Below are 19,027 nucleotides of genomic sequence, written 5' to 3'. Positions count from 1 at the left end.
CTTCGCTGCTAGTTCCCAGAGTATTTGGGGAACTAGTGCTCAGAACAGACTCCATGTCAAAGAAGAGATGGGATGTTGGGTAAAGTTAAACAGGTATGTTTACAGCAGAACTTGGAGCCCTTCATTTCCTACAGATGTGAGTGCCCAAGGGGAGGCGGTCCGTGGAGCTCTTCAAACACGGCTGACCACAGAGCCTCAGGCTACTGTGGAACCTGCTTTGGGAAACGTCCCAAATGAGTGGGTTTTTACCAAATGACAGATGAAAGACCCAGAATGCAGTATTTGCTCATTACTCATCCATTGTGGTCACTCTAAATTATGTCAATCATAAGGATCAAGCGCTGTCTTTCTCAGAGAGATCAGAAGAAAATGTACATCTTTATGGAATCAAAAACTTTTATTCAGAATAAGCACTAACAAAATGAAGGTAGTTGCCTCATAAATACAGGACCATGAAGTACTCAGAAATGGATTAAAAATAATTATAAAAATATTTTGCTACAGATTTAAAAGACTTGAAATGACAATTATGGCTATAAAATGTAGGCTGCGTAATTACATAGAAGATAAAAGGTGAAACGCTTCAGAGGATTTGCTTGCCCAGGGGGCAGGAAATCCTCCCTCAGAGCCGAGAGAGCTGCGGTGACACCCACCACATGGGCACGATGGGAAATGACTAGGCCACTGCTAACGGGAGGGGACCAAGCTCAGGACACGCATGCTGTGCACCTCTGTGGCCCCCACCGCTTTGAGCAACATGATGACGTGCTTGTATTCCATCTACTAGGACTTTCAACGAGGCGAGTGCAGCATCACAGGATTTTCACTGGGATGGCATCTGACTTTTCAGTCTGGCCAATCTCATGAGGCACATGTCCCTCCACTGCCTTCTGGCAGTTAAGTGCTCAGGGTCATCTGGGACTTTTGCACACATGGCCTGGAAACACGGGAAGCAGAGAAAAGAAGAGACAAGAAAAGAAGAGAAGAAGAAAGAAGCATGAAGTGACCATGAGCTTCCTGAATTCAGAGACAACAGGTCCTCACAGACAACTCACAGTGTCCTAGGACCATGACAGAACTGTGGACGGCAAGTTAGAGGTGAGCGGCCGTCTGAGCCAAAAGTAACGCATTCCAGCTGCAAACCAATGTCTCTCGCACAGAGTGCCCACTCGGCCCACACAGCCCTCTATGGGAGTCCACATACCTGGTGAACCTTTTCAACCGTGGCTCCGGAAAACTCTGGAATGGGTCCAAAAGTCTTGAGCACACGTTTCATGCCTTCGCTGTATCTGTCACAGTAGTTTAGCATACCTGAAACCGCATGAACACAAGAGTCCCAATGTCAGCAAGGATGTGACACAGCTCCCAGCTGAGGCATCCGTTCAGAGGGCTTGCCCTGGGTCAGATGAACTAAAATCCCTTTCCCCCTGTGGGTGAAGAGAAGGTGGAGGTGGGCAGTGCACCGGGTCGGCTGGCCCTGGGGACATAGGGTCCTCATCACCAGTCACTCATCAAGCTTCACTCAGCGCTCAGCATCCTGAATGGCAGGGGACCCTCAGGCCTGCCACTCTACCTTGTCAGCATATCTCAAGGGACGTTCACACATTTAAGTCCTATTTTCCCCAAAAAATATCACCTTCTACACTGCACCTGTGAACTACTTGTGTAAATGGCTTAAGTGCAATTTCTAAGAAGTACAGCTATCACAGCTCACTGAAATCTCTTGTTCCCCGACTTCCAATTACCTCTTGATCAGGTGTCTACAAGGCGTCAGGTTCTTTAATGCAGGCTCGGAATGTGGCCAGCCAAAGGTAGCCCCATCACCCAAGCCCCAGCTGCACTCCTCTCCGAAGGTTTCTGGGCCCTTGGGAACACAACCCCTTTGTCGGATGCTGAGATCAGGCCTTGGGATTTTAATGGAGAAACCCATGACATAGAGGCTGTCATCCTGACGGAAGAGGGGAGGAAGAAACATGGTCACAGTGACCAGAACTGGCTGTGGACATGGGGCTGACGCTGAGCTCCTGGCTCAGCATCAGATATTCACAGAGGGTGGCAGTCGGCCACCTCCTCCGGGACGTGTCACCTCCGGCGATGGGGCAGGCCAGCCGGAACTCATGCTCCTCTCATCCCTTCCCTCCTGGGAGGCAGCAAGGCTGGGCCAGGGCAGGCATGGACGGGGACTAGTCAGATCGGAGGCCAGCCCTGGGTGCATGCAGCAGGGATGTCTCTAAGTCCTGGGCCCCACTGAGGACATGGGATGAGCCACCCGCTGTGCCTCCTTCTGCCCAGTTCCAGCACCGGTCATGACCAGCAAGACTCGGAGGCTGGTGGGTCAGGTGAAAAGGTAATGGGAACAAACAGACGGCAGGATTTGTGCAGATCCCCGAGCTTGGCTCTCACCCCTCCCCTTCCGCCCCCAATACTGTTGTGATTAATTTAAAATAAAGATCATCACCACCAGGTTGTCTTTAAAAAAAAACCAAAAAACTCCTTTGGGGTTCAGTTTTGGTGGAGCCATACTGATGTAAAAGTCTGAATTCCCTGAACTGCAACTTGATTTGCCTCCTGTCCTCTTTCAGTGTGCTAATCCAACTTGCTCTCAGGAGAGGAATGGTTTGGAAGGGTAAAAAAAGCAAATATGCCAACTTGTCTGACACTAGCACCTACCATTTAAGTGGTGGACACTCTCTTTTTAAAATAAGGAGTTTCATTTCATTTAACACAAGTATAACCTGACAGTTCAGGACTCTGGAAGGCTCCCTAAATGTTCCAGCACTGGCTGGCTAGCTCAGACAGCTCCGCATTTCTGGAGCACAGAAAACCTACACATTTATTTCCTTCTGGAAATGAAATATTTCCTTCACTTTATCTATATGTGTATTTATTAAAATGAAAGGTGATAAAATCTAGACACAAATACAGCTTATTCCTTTCTGGGAAGCAGAGACACAAGAATCAAATAAGTTGGAAAGATACTGAGTGATGGGCTCAGCGGGAGCTGTGTAGTCACCCACATGTGGGAACACAGAAGCCCCGTGATGCCTCTCCACGGGGAGCAGCCATGAGCCATGGATGCGATCTGCGGCCCGGGTTCACCTCTGCATTACTTCACCATTTCTGAACAAACGTTCACCTTTCACTGTCCCTGTGAGGTCACTTGAATCTCCCAGGGGCTTTCTAGAACTTTTTTCCCTACTGCCTTTTATAAAATGTGCAGCTTTAAAAGAGCATTTCTTTCCTCAAGATAGAATAAAACATGGTGAAACTCTTTATAATACCATTTGTACTTTCCCCCCAACTTATTCAAGAAGCCAATTATAATAAAACTTTAGTCTTTCTATATCATGTACTCAGGCTCCTGGGATGACCAGCCCCGTGTTTGTGGTGATGGTAAGAAGCCACACAGCCAGTGCGTGCAGACCTCCCACCTCACCAGTACAGAACCTGACAGCTCTCCCCACTAGCTCAAAGTCCAAGTTCACAGCGACTTAAAGCCACAGTTATTTACAACGTCCCAGCAAATTCATTATTGTTACTGTTATTTGCAGCATCCCCCCTTCCATCAGAGCAGTAGAAAAGGAGGATTAAGTGGGCATTGTTCTAGAAACCCCATTTCAGTGGAAATGGGAAGCCCACTTTACCTTTAATCCCACTAGCCTGCCCGTCCCCTGTGTTACTATGGAAGTGAGCCTCCCATCTTTCTTCTATGCTCCCACGCCCTCTGTTCTATTCAACCACATACTTCCAAGCGCTCTCAGTGAGCTTTGCTCTTCAGAAGTCTCTGAACCTAATTTCTTAAGAGATGTTTATACAGAATAAGAACAGGAGGAAGAACTGGATCTCATGAGACTAGCTTTAGCTTCTCCTGCTGACTTGTCATTCTTCAGCTTAAGATGCCGGAGGTGACAGCACTTTCTTGTCAGCCCAACCCAAGGTGATGGGTCCACAGGGAGCCGTCCCCGCTGTTTGCATTTATGGGGCAGGCACCCAGCACGCAGCCCGCTGTCACCAATGGAAACAGCTGCTGGGACGTGCCCTGGGTGTTGTTTCTTGGAGAGCCCTAATTGCCACCCATACCACAGGAGTCTGGTTTTCACACAGCATGTGAACCCACACTATGGGAATCCACCTGCTTTTAAGAGACAGAGTTTCACAGAACTTATTAGGCCCCGAAGCACAGGGTGACATTATCTAATTCCCACCAGAGCTAGATCTCACTGGATGGGGAGGAAGGTGTGGACAGAAACCGATGGGACCAGCCCCATCGGCTCACCTGTTTCACTGCAAATCAGAGCTCCACATAAATGAACCAGACCCGCCAAGTAGGCATCCCAAATAAAAGAGAAAAAGCCAAACATCTACACACAGGAAGTTCTGAGAGGCCAGGTGGTGAACACTCTTTCAACTGGATGCTATTCCCAGGGTCCAAGACACAGTCATTGCCCAGGTCAGACTGAACCTGGGAGGCGCCTGAGGGCTGCCAGCTAAAGGCTTAGCAAGGAGACAAACCAAAGAGGTATTCAGATTTCACTATTCCACAGCAAAAAAGTCCTAATCTGTATTTGTTCTGTATTTATCCCCTATGTACTTGTATATTTTGGGAAGAGAATTAAAAAACAAACAAACAAACAAAAAAACCCTAGAAGCATAGGGAATTAAAAGTCTGTATGAATATAACATTTATTACAGGTTAATGTGTGCCCGCCATCCAGCTAAATGTCTCCATCTGGTTTAACTGTCACACACCCCGTGAGGTAGTTACTGTGGCTGCCCCATTTTACAGATGGGGAATCTGAGGTACACAGAACCAACTGGCATGAGGATATTAGGCCTGTAAGTCAGGTAGGGACACAGGCCAACAGGCTCCACTGCCCAGGTCCACCCTTCTGAGAGCTTGTCCTTCATGGGTGCTGCTTTTGAAAAGTAGCTGAAAGGCAAACTAAGCACGCTGGCCTCCTGGTTTGCAGGTGTTATTTTATTAGATTAAAACAGATCATAAAATATCTTTACCACGTCTAGATAAATTGTAGCTTTGAAGACTAATAAGTAGCCTTAACCTGATATGCTGGCTTTATGAAAACAACATCAGAAAGAGATGAAGTCTCCCAGCTCCAGTGTTGATACATTCTGGGTGACAGACACTGAGGGACAGTGAGCATTTCCATTGGTGCCGAGCCTGATCTTAGAACTGTCTCACGCTACTCCTTGGAATGCTCTGAAGTTGAAAACTACATCCGTCCACCATTATCATATTGAGCCAATTAGGTTTTCTTATCGTATCTGCTTTGTTTAAAAATTTGTTATGAGCCTCCTTCCTGTCTGCCACTTTATTTGATTCCCGAGTTTCTGGTTTCATCAGCTTCTGTTTCTATTTGTTTGTGAGTCAAAGTGGCTCTCAGCTCTCTCCCTATCAATTTCTCGTGATACCTGAATTATCTTAATTTTCTCAAGAAAAAAAAAAAAAACGAAGAAAAAGAAAAACATGGTGGTTATCCAGCAGTGTCTATATACATTTCAAATGCTTAGATATGTTCATCACTTTTAAGATTCTGGTTGGAAAAAACATGTGAAATTACCCCAAACATTATTTTAATGATATCTTACAACTCCTGTTTCACTTTTACGAGGGTGTCTTTCCTTGCATTACCCTCCTATGTTCAACTGTTCTCCTGCCATGTGGGTGCCAGGCGGGAGTCCCCGCTCCCTGCAGATGCCTTCAGCTCGGTGTGAAGGAAGAATCAGGTCACTTACTGCACCACATCTGCACGACATGCGACCAACCCAGTCAAGGCCCCAAGTGTGCACCCATGGAGCGCAAGAACACATCTGGTAAGACTGCCTGGAATTGTCCATGGGGAATTAATTTTCATTAACTAGCTAGGTGAAAATTCACTGAGTGTTACCAAAACCTTGTGGGATTACAAAATCAAAGGTAGACCCCTCCCCCCAGATGTCACCTACTCTGACCTAACTGTGAGTCTCCTGTCAACATCCAAACCTTCAGCCTCCAGCAGCTCAGCGACCCACTCGCAGCGTGGCCTTTCCCGCCATGGTGACTCAAGGTACAAGAAAGTTCTTCCTGACCCCAAGCCTGCCTGCCTGCCTGCCATTCCCAGTCTTTTATTCTGGTTCTGCCCCCACAAAACATGTGGACAGACAGAAGACACACACATACTACTCTGGTCACTTCTGGATCAGGTCGTTTCTCAATGTTTTTGTTAAATAGAGACCATGAAGCTGAATACAATATTCCTTTTCTCTTTCTGCATATGTTTTACAAGTTAATAATATAATTACCAAAATATTATATAACAATTGTAGAAATTGATGACAACACAGAAAAGTAAAAAGGTAATAAAAGTTACTTATAATTTCAATACCAAGAGACAGCCACTCGAACACTATGTAGGTGACATTTTCCTAGATTTTTATAGATGGTTTTTAAAATTTATTTTGTTTTAATTTGGTGTAGGTTTTATTGATTGTTTTTCAAATGATGTCTTCTATTTGAATCACTTAAAATCTGGCAGACAGTTTCATTCTTGGAAGCTTGTAACCCTTCTCAAGTGACCCTTCTCTCAGTCACCAGGTCCTGGGCCCGTGCCTACACCCCCAGCCCTTTGAAGTGGCTCCCAGGGCAGCTGGCTGGCCCCAGACCCATCCTGCAGAAGCTCCTCCCTCTTGGCCTTCAGCTCAGCAAACCGCACTGGGAAGCTGCCCAGGTTTAGGCAGAAGGAACGTCCAACAGCTGCTCATATGGTTACCCCCCCCAACCTTGGTTTTCTTGCCTCTGTAAATAATTTCAGCATCTTTCTCAGGAAAATACCACCTTATCTTCTGTCAGGCTGGATTACATGGAGCAAGGTCTCCGTAACATTATCTACCTCTCCTCCCGGCCCTCACCTGTGTGCTGTTCCACAAGGAGCCCTGAGGTCCGTGGATGCCGTGTGACTTACATCCCAGCACACAGCGACTGTCCCAGCCCCCACCTGTCCTACCTGTGAGCAACCAGGGCTGGCCACTGTCTTCTGTGCCTGATACGGTTTCTATTCAGTTGTAAGAAAAGTTGATGTCTGACTGTTTAGAAATCCATGAAAACAGTGGACAACCCCTGAGCCCCTGTGGGACCAAAGCCTACCTTCCGCATTGAGATGCATGGTTTCCAGGGGACCCATGAAGGCATACCGCAGGCCCAGGCCATCTGACATGACAAGGTCCAGGTCATTCGGAGACACTATTCCATCCTAAATGGGGAAAAGAGGCAGCATACAGATGAGTCCCCTGGAAAGACCATTTTGTTACTGTCACTTTCATTAACTGCAGCAAGACCCCACAATACTCTCCAAGTACTGTATTTTCATCAAATTTTGCATGATGAAATGACAATATAGGAATGGATCCTGAAAAGATACTATTTTGTGAAATGTCAAATACCAATTTGCTTTTTCCATAGCTGTAATCATCCTGGGCTTGAAAAAAACTCTCTTCTCCTGTACTCTGCCCACCTCCACTGTTGTCCGTTCTCCACCCACAATGCATGTCCCACTCGCAGCTTTGGAGCCCAGGGAGATGGCGAGAGAAGGAAAGAAAACAGCGGGGTGCTAGAGGGAAAGAACAAGGGTTTCTACACTCCTGCTAAGAACTGGGGCAGGAAGACTGGAGCCATTGACAGACCTGCAAACTTGCTTCCAGGTTGGGCCCATCTGCAAGCCCAGCCTTGTTCAGCTTTTAATGAGTTTGTAAAGAATGATATTCTCTGGTGAAATGCAGCTTAGAACTGGGTGATTGTTTGCAAAGGTGGGGCCCTAGAATCTTCTGCATATGTGACCTGCAAAGCGAGAGGCAAATTGTTACGTGTTTAGGTTGCATGTCAGATTGGCCATTTGCGCGGCATGACCTGTCCCTCAGTCAGCTTCCCTGTCACACTCTTCTGGAAGGAGCAGGGGTGCATCAGAAATACTCACATGACTGGCCCCTTCACTGACAGTGCACTCTCCATCTGAGGATATTGTCACCTTGGCCACCAGCTGTCAGGAAGACAGACGTGGGCACACCGTCATATTTCCCCCTAAGTCCTCACTGGTCAGACGGTAGAATTACTGTGGGATCTCCAGCTCCTATTTCCTGCATGGTTTCCTTCACAAACAGAGCATCCTTGGGTAGAGACAGCCCCATCCCTCCATAAGTGGCCACTAAGTGTGCTGCTGTGGCTGATAACTCTGCCACTGGCAGCCCTCAGCTGTGGACATCTCAGCTCTGCCCCTAATTCCAGGGCACACGCATACACTGCACTGACCCAGCTTCCAAGAACAGGCTCAGGCATGTGGTCCACCCTGCACTGCCTGTCACTGTGGGTTACAGAGCAAAGCCTTTACCTGTCCTGTCTGAGGGTGTCTGTGTGGGGGGCTCTAATCACAGGTGCACCGTGGCCACGACCAACAGGAAGGAGCACTTTGCCCCCCAGATGATCCTGAGGAGGAAAGGGGGTGCCGGGCCAGGCCCTCCCCACTCAGGAACTGGAGACTGAGCTCCCCCTGCTGTCCAGCCTCCTCCCCACCCAGTGACTTCTCTGTATCCCAGACTTTCAAGTCACCCAAGAGGTGGAGAGAAAGGGAGTTTGCACCCTCAGCCTGCATTACCTGCAGCCCAGGTGTGGAGGGAGAAACACTAGCCCTCTCAGGGCTATCTGGGGGTCTGCACCTGACCTGGGGCGGGGGACTGCGGAGGGGCTGGAGGCCAAGAACCAAGAAGACAGAGGTGCACATGAGAAGCAAGTGCAACGTAGGTGGAATGAGAAACCTTGCTTGAAGGAACCACTTTCTATCAAGTCGTGTTTGTATGTGAGAGAGATAAACAAGGACGTTCGCAAACCAGAAACATGTGGTTTAGAGATAATTACAGAGCAACGCCACCCAACCATCACCGTGCCCACCTTCCTGATCACATCCTTCCCAAAGACAAACACCTGACTTCTGTAATAACCACTTCTCGTAAAACTTGCCAACTATGCTTACATTCCTAAACAACAGAGCTTGCTTTTTACCTATTTCCATCCTCTTCCAAATGGACCCACACTGTGCACTCTTCTGTGACTTGGTCCTACACCTTCAGGGTCCACCTGTGTTGTGCGGAGCTGTAGTCTATCCATCCTCTCTGATGTGTGAAAACCAGAGCTGACCCATCCATCCTATTGCACATGAACGTCTTGGTTCTTTCTAGTTTGCACCTACTGTAAACAGGGCTGCCGAGAACATTCTTGCTCGTGGCTCCTGGGGCGTGTGGCCAAGAGCAGAGCTACTGTTCCCGAGCACTGGCTTCTCCAGCCTGTGCGATAACACCGAGCTGCTTCCCAAAGTGGCTGCACACACATGCACTGCCTCCCGCAGTGTATGTGCGTTCCCATCACTCCACATCCTCATCAACACTTGGTGGCATCATGCTTGTAAACTCTGGCCAATCTGTAAGGCTATCATGGTATGTCATGTGTTTCTTATTAGTCCGAAATCATCCTACCATGAGTTCATTCGACAGCGAATTATTCAGTTTACTCGAATGCTGACAAGTTTCACCTCCTTTCACTCCTGATAGCAAAGCTGAAGAGGGGAGGGGCAGCAACAGAAGGAAATAATACACAAAGTTCACAGTAGAGCCCAGAATCCAAGAAACCAACTCTGAACCACAGGGCAGCCCCACCCTCCTCACCCTCTTCACCAGGCTTTCGGGCAGGAAGGGTGGTTTCTGGTTCCCTCTCCAGGCTGCCTCCAGGCATCTCCCATGGCACCCTGCATCCCACAGGCTCTGGAATGCTGGGAAAGGCAGCCAGGCAGGGGCCCTACAGGCTCTCCCTCATCCCTGGCCTGCAGGCCAACATTCCAGAGCCTGGAGTTTTCCTGACAATGCTCAAACTGTGAGGGGTACACATATGGAAGCCATCCTCCACTTGCAACATTGTTTGCCTTGGCTCTTTTATGACCGTGTTTAATACTTTTAGGGCTAACTTCAAAAGGATTTCAAAATAGCCAGAAAGGGAGCCACCCAAGGGTTTTTTATTTGTATGCATCATTGTGTGAGCTGACAGGGACCCCGGCTACCTAAAGGCTCAGAGGGACTGTCCGTGCCGTGCCACATGCCGCCTCCCAGTTCCTGGATGTTCTGTGCTCCCTCCTGGTTCCTCCATGGAAAGGCTGTCTACTTTATCAGCGACTGTTCATTAGCTGAACAAGTTAAAGGGGGAAAATGTTTTAGTATCTTCTCTTCCTAACTCCTCCTTTCTGCCTCATTTGGGTTTTTTATTCAAATTTCTCACAGCTTGAATTTTTACCCAGAAGCTAAATCCAGAGAAAAGGAAGTCATAAGTGATTCAGCCGAGATGCTCGCTGATCAGGATTTCATGTCACTGAAGCAGACAGTCAGCTTTATTCCTGCTGCACTCAGCACTGAACTAAATGTTCATGATTGGGATATTCTGAAGCTCAAGTTGATTCGTTTTGCTGTTGAGTTCCATTCCACTGACAGGAGTGGATTTTGCCAGCCCAAGGTGTGCCTTTGGGGATACTGACTATTTTAAGCTGGTTATTTTTTTTTAAGTTGTTGTGAGAAATTTTTTTTATTAGTTTCAGGCGTACAAAGAAACATAATAGACATTTACACCCACCACAGTGATAATTCCTCTCCTTCAAGCTACTACCCCTCTGACATATAACTGTTCCAATACCATTGACTATTGTCCTTATGCTACACTCCACCTCCCGTAACTATATATATATATATATATATATATATATATATATATATATATATATAATATATATATGGTTGCGTTGTCAGAAAAGTCATGACATATTTTTTCTGTTTTTTGTTGCAAAAATGCGTCATGACTTTTCTGACAACCCAATATTAATTATATTGTAGTTGACATACAAAATTATTCTACTTCATAAGATAGTTATTTTTAAGAAACAAAAGACTCAGAAAGAGCCATTGACCGTCCTCCTCTACCTGCTAAGTGACTTAGGACAGAAACATCTGCTTCACGAAGGGTACCTTGGCTTTTCACCTGAGCACCTGTGAAATAAGTGGCAGACACAGAAAAATCTACAGAAGCGTTTCTCGGACTCCCCTCTGGGTCCCACTGTTTCTGGGGCCTGGCATGAATTTGCTGACCACGTGTTTGCTCTTTTGCATTCCCCTGTGAAGTGCCTCCCTCCTTTTGAAGTCCCAGACCCAAGCCTCCTGTCCTTAGTCCAGAATGGCACATAAGCCCAACTGTCCACAAGTTTTCCTTTAGAGGGAAGATGTTGGAGACACTGAGCACTGCTTCAGGCTATGGCCACCCTGGCGTGCGTCCAGCAGGAAGAAGCTGAGGCCTGAGTGAAAGTCACGGCACAGACACTGGCGACATCCGTGTATTTGGCAAGAAGAGTCAAGTAGTGTGACGGGCCAGGATGTCAAGTTAAAGGAACCAAGAAAGCCGCAAGCTCCTGCCTCCAGCCACACCCTCAGCTGCAGGAGTTTCTACGTGGTATGGATTTTAACATTTCAGTGTAAGTGTTGAGGGCTTCTCTTTTATTGAAGAAATAATGTATGAAGTGTCTGAGTGAGTCTCCTTGTGGTTGAAAAGAGCTGGCCTCCGCAGCCCTGCCCACTGAGCTCTGGGCACCTGTGAGCACCTTTGCCTCGCCCTGCCCTGAGCCTCATGTCCAAAGCGACGCCACCTCTGCTCCCCTGTGGCATTATTGGCTTGGGTCTCCCTTTACAGACCAGCCTGGACACCTCCCCCTGCTTCACCCATGGCTCTGTAGGAAGGCGGTTTCCTCTCACTTCCAATTCCCCCGCAGGTCCGGCCACATCCTTGCCTGCCCGATGGTCTGTCGTTCCTTCTTTTGTGTTCGTCTGCTCAAGTTCAGGTACAGTGAGTGTACACAGTCTTCCCACACCCCATGTCATGCGCCCTACCCTACCATGCCTTTCTTTTTCCTTTCTCACCAGGTCAAAATTCACCCCACAAAGCTTTTCCTAAGACGTTTTCCTGCCATTTCTGCATTATTTATTCTACCTCCTGGAAATAACCCCAGACATTGGTACTGATGAGGCTGAAGGAACCATCTCCCAGCCTTCCAGCGCGTGGAGTGCGCTCACCTTGTGTCTCGCTCACATCCCCGGGGTCCACTGTTCCTGTGCCCACCTGGCCTCTGTCTTTCTTGCCTTCCAAAGCCTGGGGTCGGCTTGTCTGTGGCAGCAAGCTCATTGCAGAGGACGTTAAGGAGTCCTCCGGCTCCAACTCCTCTCACTCTCTCACCCCATGGAGTTTCCCTAAGCCGCCATGGACCCATCATCACTGTAGTTCTCCTTAGATCCACCCACTTCGCTGGGCACCAACTCAGTCAGGTCACCTGTGGCGACTGCAGGGCCTTTGGAGCAGACATGTCACCTCTGTACCAGGAGCATCCACAAATCAGTTGAGATCTGCTTTCTCACTGGCCTAAAATTCAGACAGCTTCCTAGCAGTGGCCTTCTGTTCAGAGAAAGGGTGATGCAGAGGGCAGCACTGAATGATCCGTAAGGGTCTTGGCACTTTAAGAAGTCCCAGAACTGTCTCAGATCCCACACCCATGGCTGTACTGACCATGGGGAGAGGGTCAGCTAAGTCTTGAGGCCATTCACAGGCAATGTAGAGTCAGCCATCTGGTGGGAAGAGCCAACATGGAGGACTCAAGGCATGTCACGATGCGGGGCTGTGTGGGGAGAGTAGACAGGGCTCTCCCGAGGGGTCCGACGTGAGCGTGAGGATTTTCCTCCATCCAGAGCAGCCAGTGAGGGTGTGAGCGCTGTGGACACTGGAACTCCTCTCTGGAGACTGGGGGGTCATCAGTTTATTAGGACTCCTTCTAACAGTGATCATCTTCAAGAAAGAGACCACTTTTACAATTTATTCATTACTTTATGGAAGATTACTTTCCGAGTAGCCACACTGGTGGGCAACAAGTTGAGAGGAGAGATTCTGCTGATTTATTACAGACACCTCCAGTCCCATTAACAGACAAACATAATGAAAACATCAAACACATAACTCAAAATTTAAAAAACCTGCTTAGTGTGCCTGGGATTGCTTTAGTGGTGTTAAAGTGAGAGCTTCTATGCTAGTGTTCACTCTAAAAGAACTAAGTGGAAATGCTATTATACTAACACCTGCCTGACAACCATCCCCAGTGGGGAATTGATCAGTGGGTATAACTGATGGGTTTCAGCTCCTCCAGTGAGTTGGAAAATTAACAGGCAGGAGGGAATGGGCCCCTGAACTAGAGGACAGGAGGGCAGGGGAGTCCCCAGGAGAAAAGGCAGAGACGGGTGGCTGCAGGTGACAGGAACACTGAGCAGCCTTGCTGCTCAGCCTTTACCATGCCTGGCTTGTGCTGAGAGCGTGAAAGCATGGCGGTCAGCTGGAACTCTTACGCAGGGGCTGTGCCATGCTTCTGGTCTGCGGGTGGGGGTTCACGCTCTGCTCAGACCTCTCGGTAAAACACTTTATTCCCAGAGGACGCCCCCACCCCACCCAGTGAAGAGATCACTGCCCTTGCTGAACAATGGGACACTTCTTCACGTTTGCACAAAAGGATGGATTCCTTTTGCTGTGTTTTTAAGGTCAAGACCTTTCCCGTTCTTTCAGACTCTATAATACTGTTGTTTTTTCCCCTGAAAGCAATGTTACAAGCACAGCATAGCAAGAAAGAACACACCCGGGTGTGACCACTGGGGCCTAAAGAGCTCTGGAACTTCCCTGGCACTGGGACAAAGTCTTTCCTTTTTTGTTTTATTTCCATTTAAAAACTTTATTTTAAAGAATATTCAAGGGAAAAATACCAGCTATGTTTGCCTGACCCTAAGTCAAACGTCTCTCATTTCTGTGTTTCTGTCTAGTCTCTATTAAGAACACTTTCCTCAAGTTTTCATTTTTAATGGCTTCATGGTATTTCATTCAGTTGCTCTTAAAAAATCATATCTTGTTTTAAGATAGCTTCAAATTTTCTGCCACGACAGCACTTCCATGTGCCCCTTTGCACAAGCATTCCCTCTGAACTCTCAAAATAATTCCTGGTGGCAGGTATTCCTGTGGGAGAGGAGTGACATTTCTGCGACTTCATAGGTGTGGCCAAAATGCCTCCAGAGGCTTTGAGCCATAGCTCTGGCCATCCGCGGTGTGCGTGGGCTGCTCCCACAGCCTGATGATGCTTGGAATACCTCCTACTTCCATCTCCTCTGCCCTGAGTGGCCTCCGTGGGGGCTCTGGATAGTGGGTGTTTTTCGGCTCTGACTCAGTGTCCTGTTGCACCAGTTAAATGAGGTGTTCAAGCCACTCTTGTACAACTTCACAAAATTTGCCTGAGTCATTCTGTAGGAATGTTCCGTGCCCCGCTTCCAGGAAAATTTGCAGGTGTTGGCAAGAGGCTGAGCAGCTGTCCAACCCGACCACAGCCTTTGTGTACCAATGGGCAGTCTTTTCTGCTTACTGAAGTCTTGTACTTGTCTTGCCTGCCCTGGAAGGGAGTGTGGGTCGGTTGGTTGCATCAGGTCTTTCTGCTCCTGCTGAGAGCCAGTTTCGCAATGCCTGTAGAAGCAAGGCTTGACAAAGAGTGTAGAAAGCAAAGACTTTTAAGTGTATGTTAATGGGGGAGCCAGCTCACAGCTCTAGTTTCTCATGACAAAAACCATGAATCATCATGATAGTTCTTAATTTAACTTCAAGATCTGTAACTATGTTCCTCACTGTGCCATGCACAGACTCTAGGGCAGGGTGTTACTAAAACAGAGTCCAGCACCCATCACTCGTAGTTCAATTTTTCCCACACCAGTGGTTATTCTCATCTAGCCCATCCTCAAAGCATCTTTGGAATGGGGAGCTCACTCAAGTTTCAGTTTATTCCATCCTTGCTCTAACTAGAGATTGAGGTGGACTCCCTTTCCATATCCCCTTCTCCTTGCCCTCTGACAAGAGTGACGCTCAACAAGCCCAGTGCTTGCTCCATGCCTTCATATGCTGCATTTCATTATCTGACATTTACCCAAGACAGAGCTTTTTGTGGCTCCCATTTCCCAGTGAAGACAATGGACTGAGCCCAAATGGCTCTGGTGGGGGAGAGACGGAAGGACTTGTGTATGACCTAGTCCTTTCCTGAGTCACCAGTCTGTGTTCCTGGTGGGGATGGCAGTGGCAACATTAAAGCAGTATTTGCACAAGAAAACCTCGAAAATTCAGGACCAAGTGTGGTGAAAAGTAGAGCAAAACAAAACTAGAAAAAGATAAAAAAACGGGGATTAGTAAAAAGGAATGGGACAAGGGAAGATGGCATGAAGAAACATGAGGATAGTAAATAAAAGTGAGGGCAGCAAAAATACATGAATTGAATAAGAAAATGTAATATGAGAATGGGATGATTAGAGAGAAGAAAATAGAATTCTGTGTAGCTGGTAATCAATAGAGAAATAATCATGGAAGGTTCATTCATCAAATATTGCACCCCTAAACTATGCAGGATCCCTGCACCTCTCCCCTTCTCTGTGTCTATTCGAAGGACCAGAGCAAGTACCACTGAATCCATCAAACTTTTGCCTATTGTTAATCATTAGATGTGTCTTCTCTCCTCTCCCCGCCCCACAAAGGGCTAGCTCCAAGAGGCCTGAAGGTGAGGGCCATGCTTTGAACTTCTGCTCTATCCCTTTTGAGGGTCGGCTTGGCTAGGTTCGAGCACCCAGTTTTCAGTTAGACACAGGCTACGTGTTGTCGTAAAGATATTTTGTGGCTATAATTATTTATAATCAGTTGCCTGTAAATAAAGGAGATTATTTTCAATAATCCAGGCAAGCTGCATCCAAACAGTTGAGAGGTCTTATGAGGTTTCCACCATCAGCTCCTGACTGATTTCAGACTTGCCAGTGCTCCCAAGTGCATAAGCCAATTCCTTGGAATAAATCTTATTTTACATACATACGAGGTCTGATAATTAAGTCTGTGCACTTGTTGCAATGATATTGCGAACATTTTTTTGATATCAGAGGGATTATTTATTATAAATTTGTACCTACTGGACAAACAGTTAACCAAGTTTACTATTTGGAAGTGCTGAAAAGGTTGCATGAAAAGGTTAGACGACCTGAACTTTTCACCAACAATTCATGGCTTTTGCATCACAACAATGCACCAGCTCACACGGCACTGTCTGTGAGGGAGGTTTTAGCCAGTAAACAAATAACTGTATTGGAACACCCTCCCTACTTACCTGTTCTGGCCCCCAGTGACTTCTTTCTTTACCCAAAGATAAAGAAAATGTTGAAAGGAAGACATTTTGATGACATTCAGGACATCAAGGGTAATATGACAACAGCTCTGATGGCCATTCCAGAAACAGTTCCAAAATTGCTTTGAAGGGTGGACAAGGCGCTGGCATCAGTGCATAGCTTTCCAAGGGGAGTACTTTGAAGGTGACCATGGTGATATTCAGCAATGAGGTATGTAGCACTTTTTCTAGGATGACTTCATGAACTTAATTGTCAGGACTTCGTATAACCTACTGGTTCTGCCTCTGTGATAGGATCCTGACTAATATACCCCAAACCTTTAATTATACTTAAACATTGTACCACAGTAATTGAGCACTTTATTAACCATCTTGCATTTGCTTCTTACTCACGGACAGCATTCTTACACACACCACCCTTCCCCAAGCTGGGCATTTACTCCCAGCATGCCAGGTGCAAAGTGTGTGCCAGGCCACGAGTGTATGCTGCTTGATTGTGGCAACTCTTAGATTTTAACTAAAGGAAGCAGAAGCTAGAAGTTTTTAAATAAAGGAGATTCCTCACCCTCCGGCTGGGCTCTCCTCATCTGGTGATTTTTTTAAGACATGATACATCCATGCTTTGAACTAATAATGATACTAGAGGTGCTTCCAGATTGGTCTGTAAAGGAAGGTCCGAGCCAGCAATGCCACAGGGAAGCAGAGGTGATATCACTTCGGGAAGAACGTGAGGCTCAGGGCAGGGCAAGGCAAAGGTGCTCAGAGGTGCCCAGAGCTCAGTGGGCAGGGCTGCGGAGGCCAGCTCTTTTCAACCACAAGGAGACTCACTCAGACACTTTATACATTATTTCTTCAATAAAAGAGAAGCCCTCAACACTTACACTGAAATGTTAAAATCCATACCATGTAGAAACTCCTGCAGCTGAGGGTGTGGCTGGAGGCAGGAGCTTGCGGCTTTCTTGGTTCCTTTAACTTGACATCCTGGCCCGTCATACTACTTGACTCTTCTTGCCAAATACATGGATGTCGCCAGTGTCTGTGCCGTGACTTTCACTCAGGCCTCAGCTTCTTCCTGCTGGACGCACGCCAGGGTGGCCATAGCTTGAAGCACTGCTCAGTGTCTCTAACATCTTCCCTCCAAAGAAAAACTTCTAACGCGACCCAACTACCAGCTGCCTGTTGGCAACTGCTACTGCTGGCGCCCTCTGGTCCAGACGCTGAAGCCACAGGCTGGCTACTGCTGCCTCTTGATCCCAAAGCCTGCAAAGTGAGTCATGGAGCCTGGTCTGCCCTAGCTTCTTCTTTTCATCCTCAATGCCCATTTTATACTGTTTCCCTTCCTGAGAGTCGAGGTCCGAGTCATTGGCAGGTAATGTACTGACTCGGTCATGGGCACGTACTCATGGTGACACTGATGGAGAAACACCATCAGTGGAATGACAGCCCCCCGCCCCCTAGACTGTCAGAAAAGGATGGGCTGCGAAGACAGCGTACTGTTGGAGCTGTGTCAGAAGCAAACTTCCTGATGATAGAGGTGAACTTGGAGAACTGGACCCAAACCAATACTGGTTGATGAAAGGAGAGAAGAAACACAGGACTACCTAGTTCCGCATGGCTACAGCATGTGTGTCAGAAATTAAAGAGATCGTGATAGCAGTAAATTTATAGTTTAGGTCATCTTTCCTTCCTAAAATATGTTTGCCCTATCAGTCAGTCCCCTTTGTGTCACCTCCCCTTCCGTAACGAAGCTCGTTGCACATTCTAGCTTCAGCATAGCAATTCATAATATGTGGGTTGCTCGTTCCCTGGCCAACAGCACAGGGCATGAGTGTACCTGACAGTAGCCTGGCAAGGGGGATGCATGACTTCACGAGGGTAAGGAGCCTGCCCGTTTCCTGTCTTACCCTGGAGAGACCCGCTTCTGTTCACACAGGCTCATGACTAACAAGAGGAGACCTGGCCACAATTTGCAGCCATGCTCTGAGATCAAACTGCTAGATGAGGATAGCTGACGCATGCAGTCAGCATGACAAGGCAGACGCCAGCCTTCTGGTCATCCATCTACAGACAAATGCAGAGGACACAGGGAGGCCAGCTCTGGTTTGGATCAGCGACTCACCTCTTCTGGGCAGTGACAACCTTGCATTCATTTGTTCTGATATGTTTGTTTTAATCAAAAGTGAATTAAATCTTTTTAAAATTAAGTTCACATCTCTTTTAGGAAAACCAGAGGTATTCAGTGTCATAAAACTTGGACTGGAGGGCCGGCCGAGTGGTGCGATGGTTAAGAACTCGCTTGGGATGCCAGAGGGCCCTGGTTCGGATCCCACATATGAGGGCCAGTGACACTGCCCTCCACAGCTAAGATGCTGAATAACAGCTCAACCTGGAGCTGGGCTGCCGTGAGTCGCTGGCGACTGCATAGGCTGCAGTCCCTGTGGCAGTGGGTTGCCATGGGCTACCATATGTAGCTAGCAGCCAGCATAAGCGGCCAGCAGCCAGCATGAGCGGCCAGCAGCCGCAGTGAGCGGCCGTCCAGAAGCCGGAAACTGATCTGCCTCGCCAGGGAAGAGCGCAGTGATGGTGCCAACTTGGGCCAGTGAAGCAACATCCTCCACAACTAGCTTGAAGAAAAAAACGACAGCAACTTGTCTGTTCCCCTTCCCCCAATTCCCCAGCGCTGTTCCCATCCCCCCAATTCCCCAATAAAAATCTTTAAAAAAAAACAAACA

At 47.6% G+C, this 19,027-nt stretch overlaps 1 protein-coding gene across 3 annotated transcripts in view; it reads right to left on the bottom strand.

Moving 5' to 3' along the window:
• Positions 1–378: 378 nt before the first annotated feature.
• The window catches only part of CRYL1 (crystallin lambda 1), a 124,062-nt gene continuing 105,413 nt past the window's right edge, over positions 379–19,027 (bottom strand). For all 3 annotated transcript variants that reach the window (XM_019652368.1, XM_019652367.1, XM_019652369.1), the window contains 3 exons: positions 7,142–7,247; positions 1,205–1,311; positions 379–937 (listed from right to left, as the gene is read on the bottom strand). In XM_019652368.1, the coding sequence (XP_019507913.1) occupies positions 824–937; positions 1,205–1,311; positions 7,142–7,247 (327 nt within the window). In that variant the 3' untranslated portion in view covers positions 379–823. The remainder of the gene's footprint in view (positions 938–1,204; positions 1,312–7,141; positions 7,248–19,027) is intronic.

This window comes from Hipposideros armiger, unplaced genomic scaffold (genome assembly GCF_001890085.2).
Source record: "Hipposideros armiger isolate ML-2016 unplaced genomic scaffold, ASM189008v1 scaffold_178, whole genome shotgun sequence".
NCBI classification, from domain to species: domain Eukaryota; kingdom Metazoa; phylum Chordata; class Mammalia; order Chiroptera; family Hipposideridae; genus Hipposideros; species Hipposideros armiger.
Note: the sequence above shows the minus strand (reverse complement) of the source record. Positions and strands in the feature narration are given on the sequence as shown.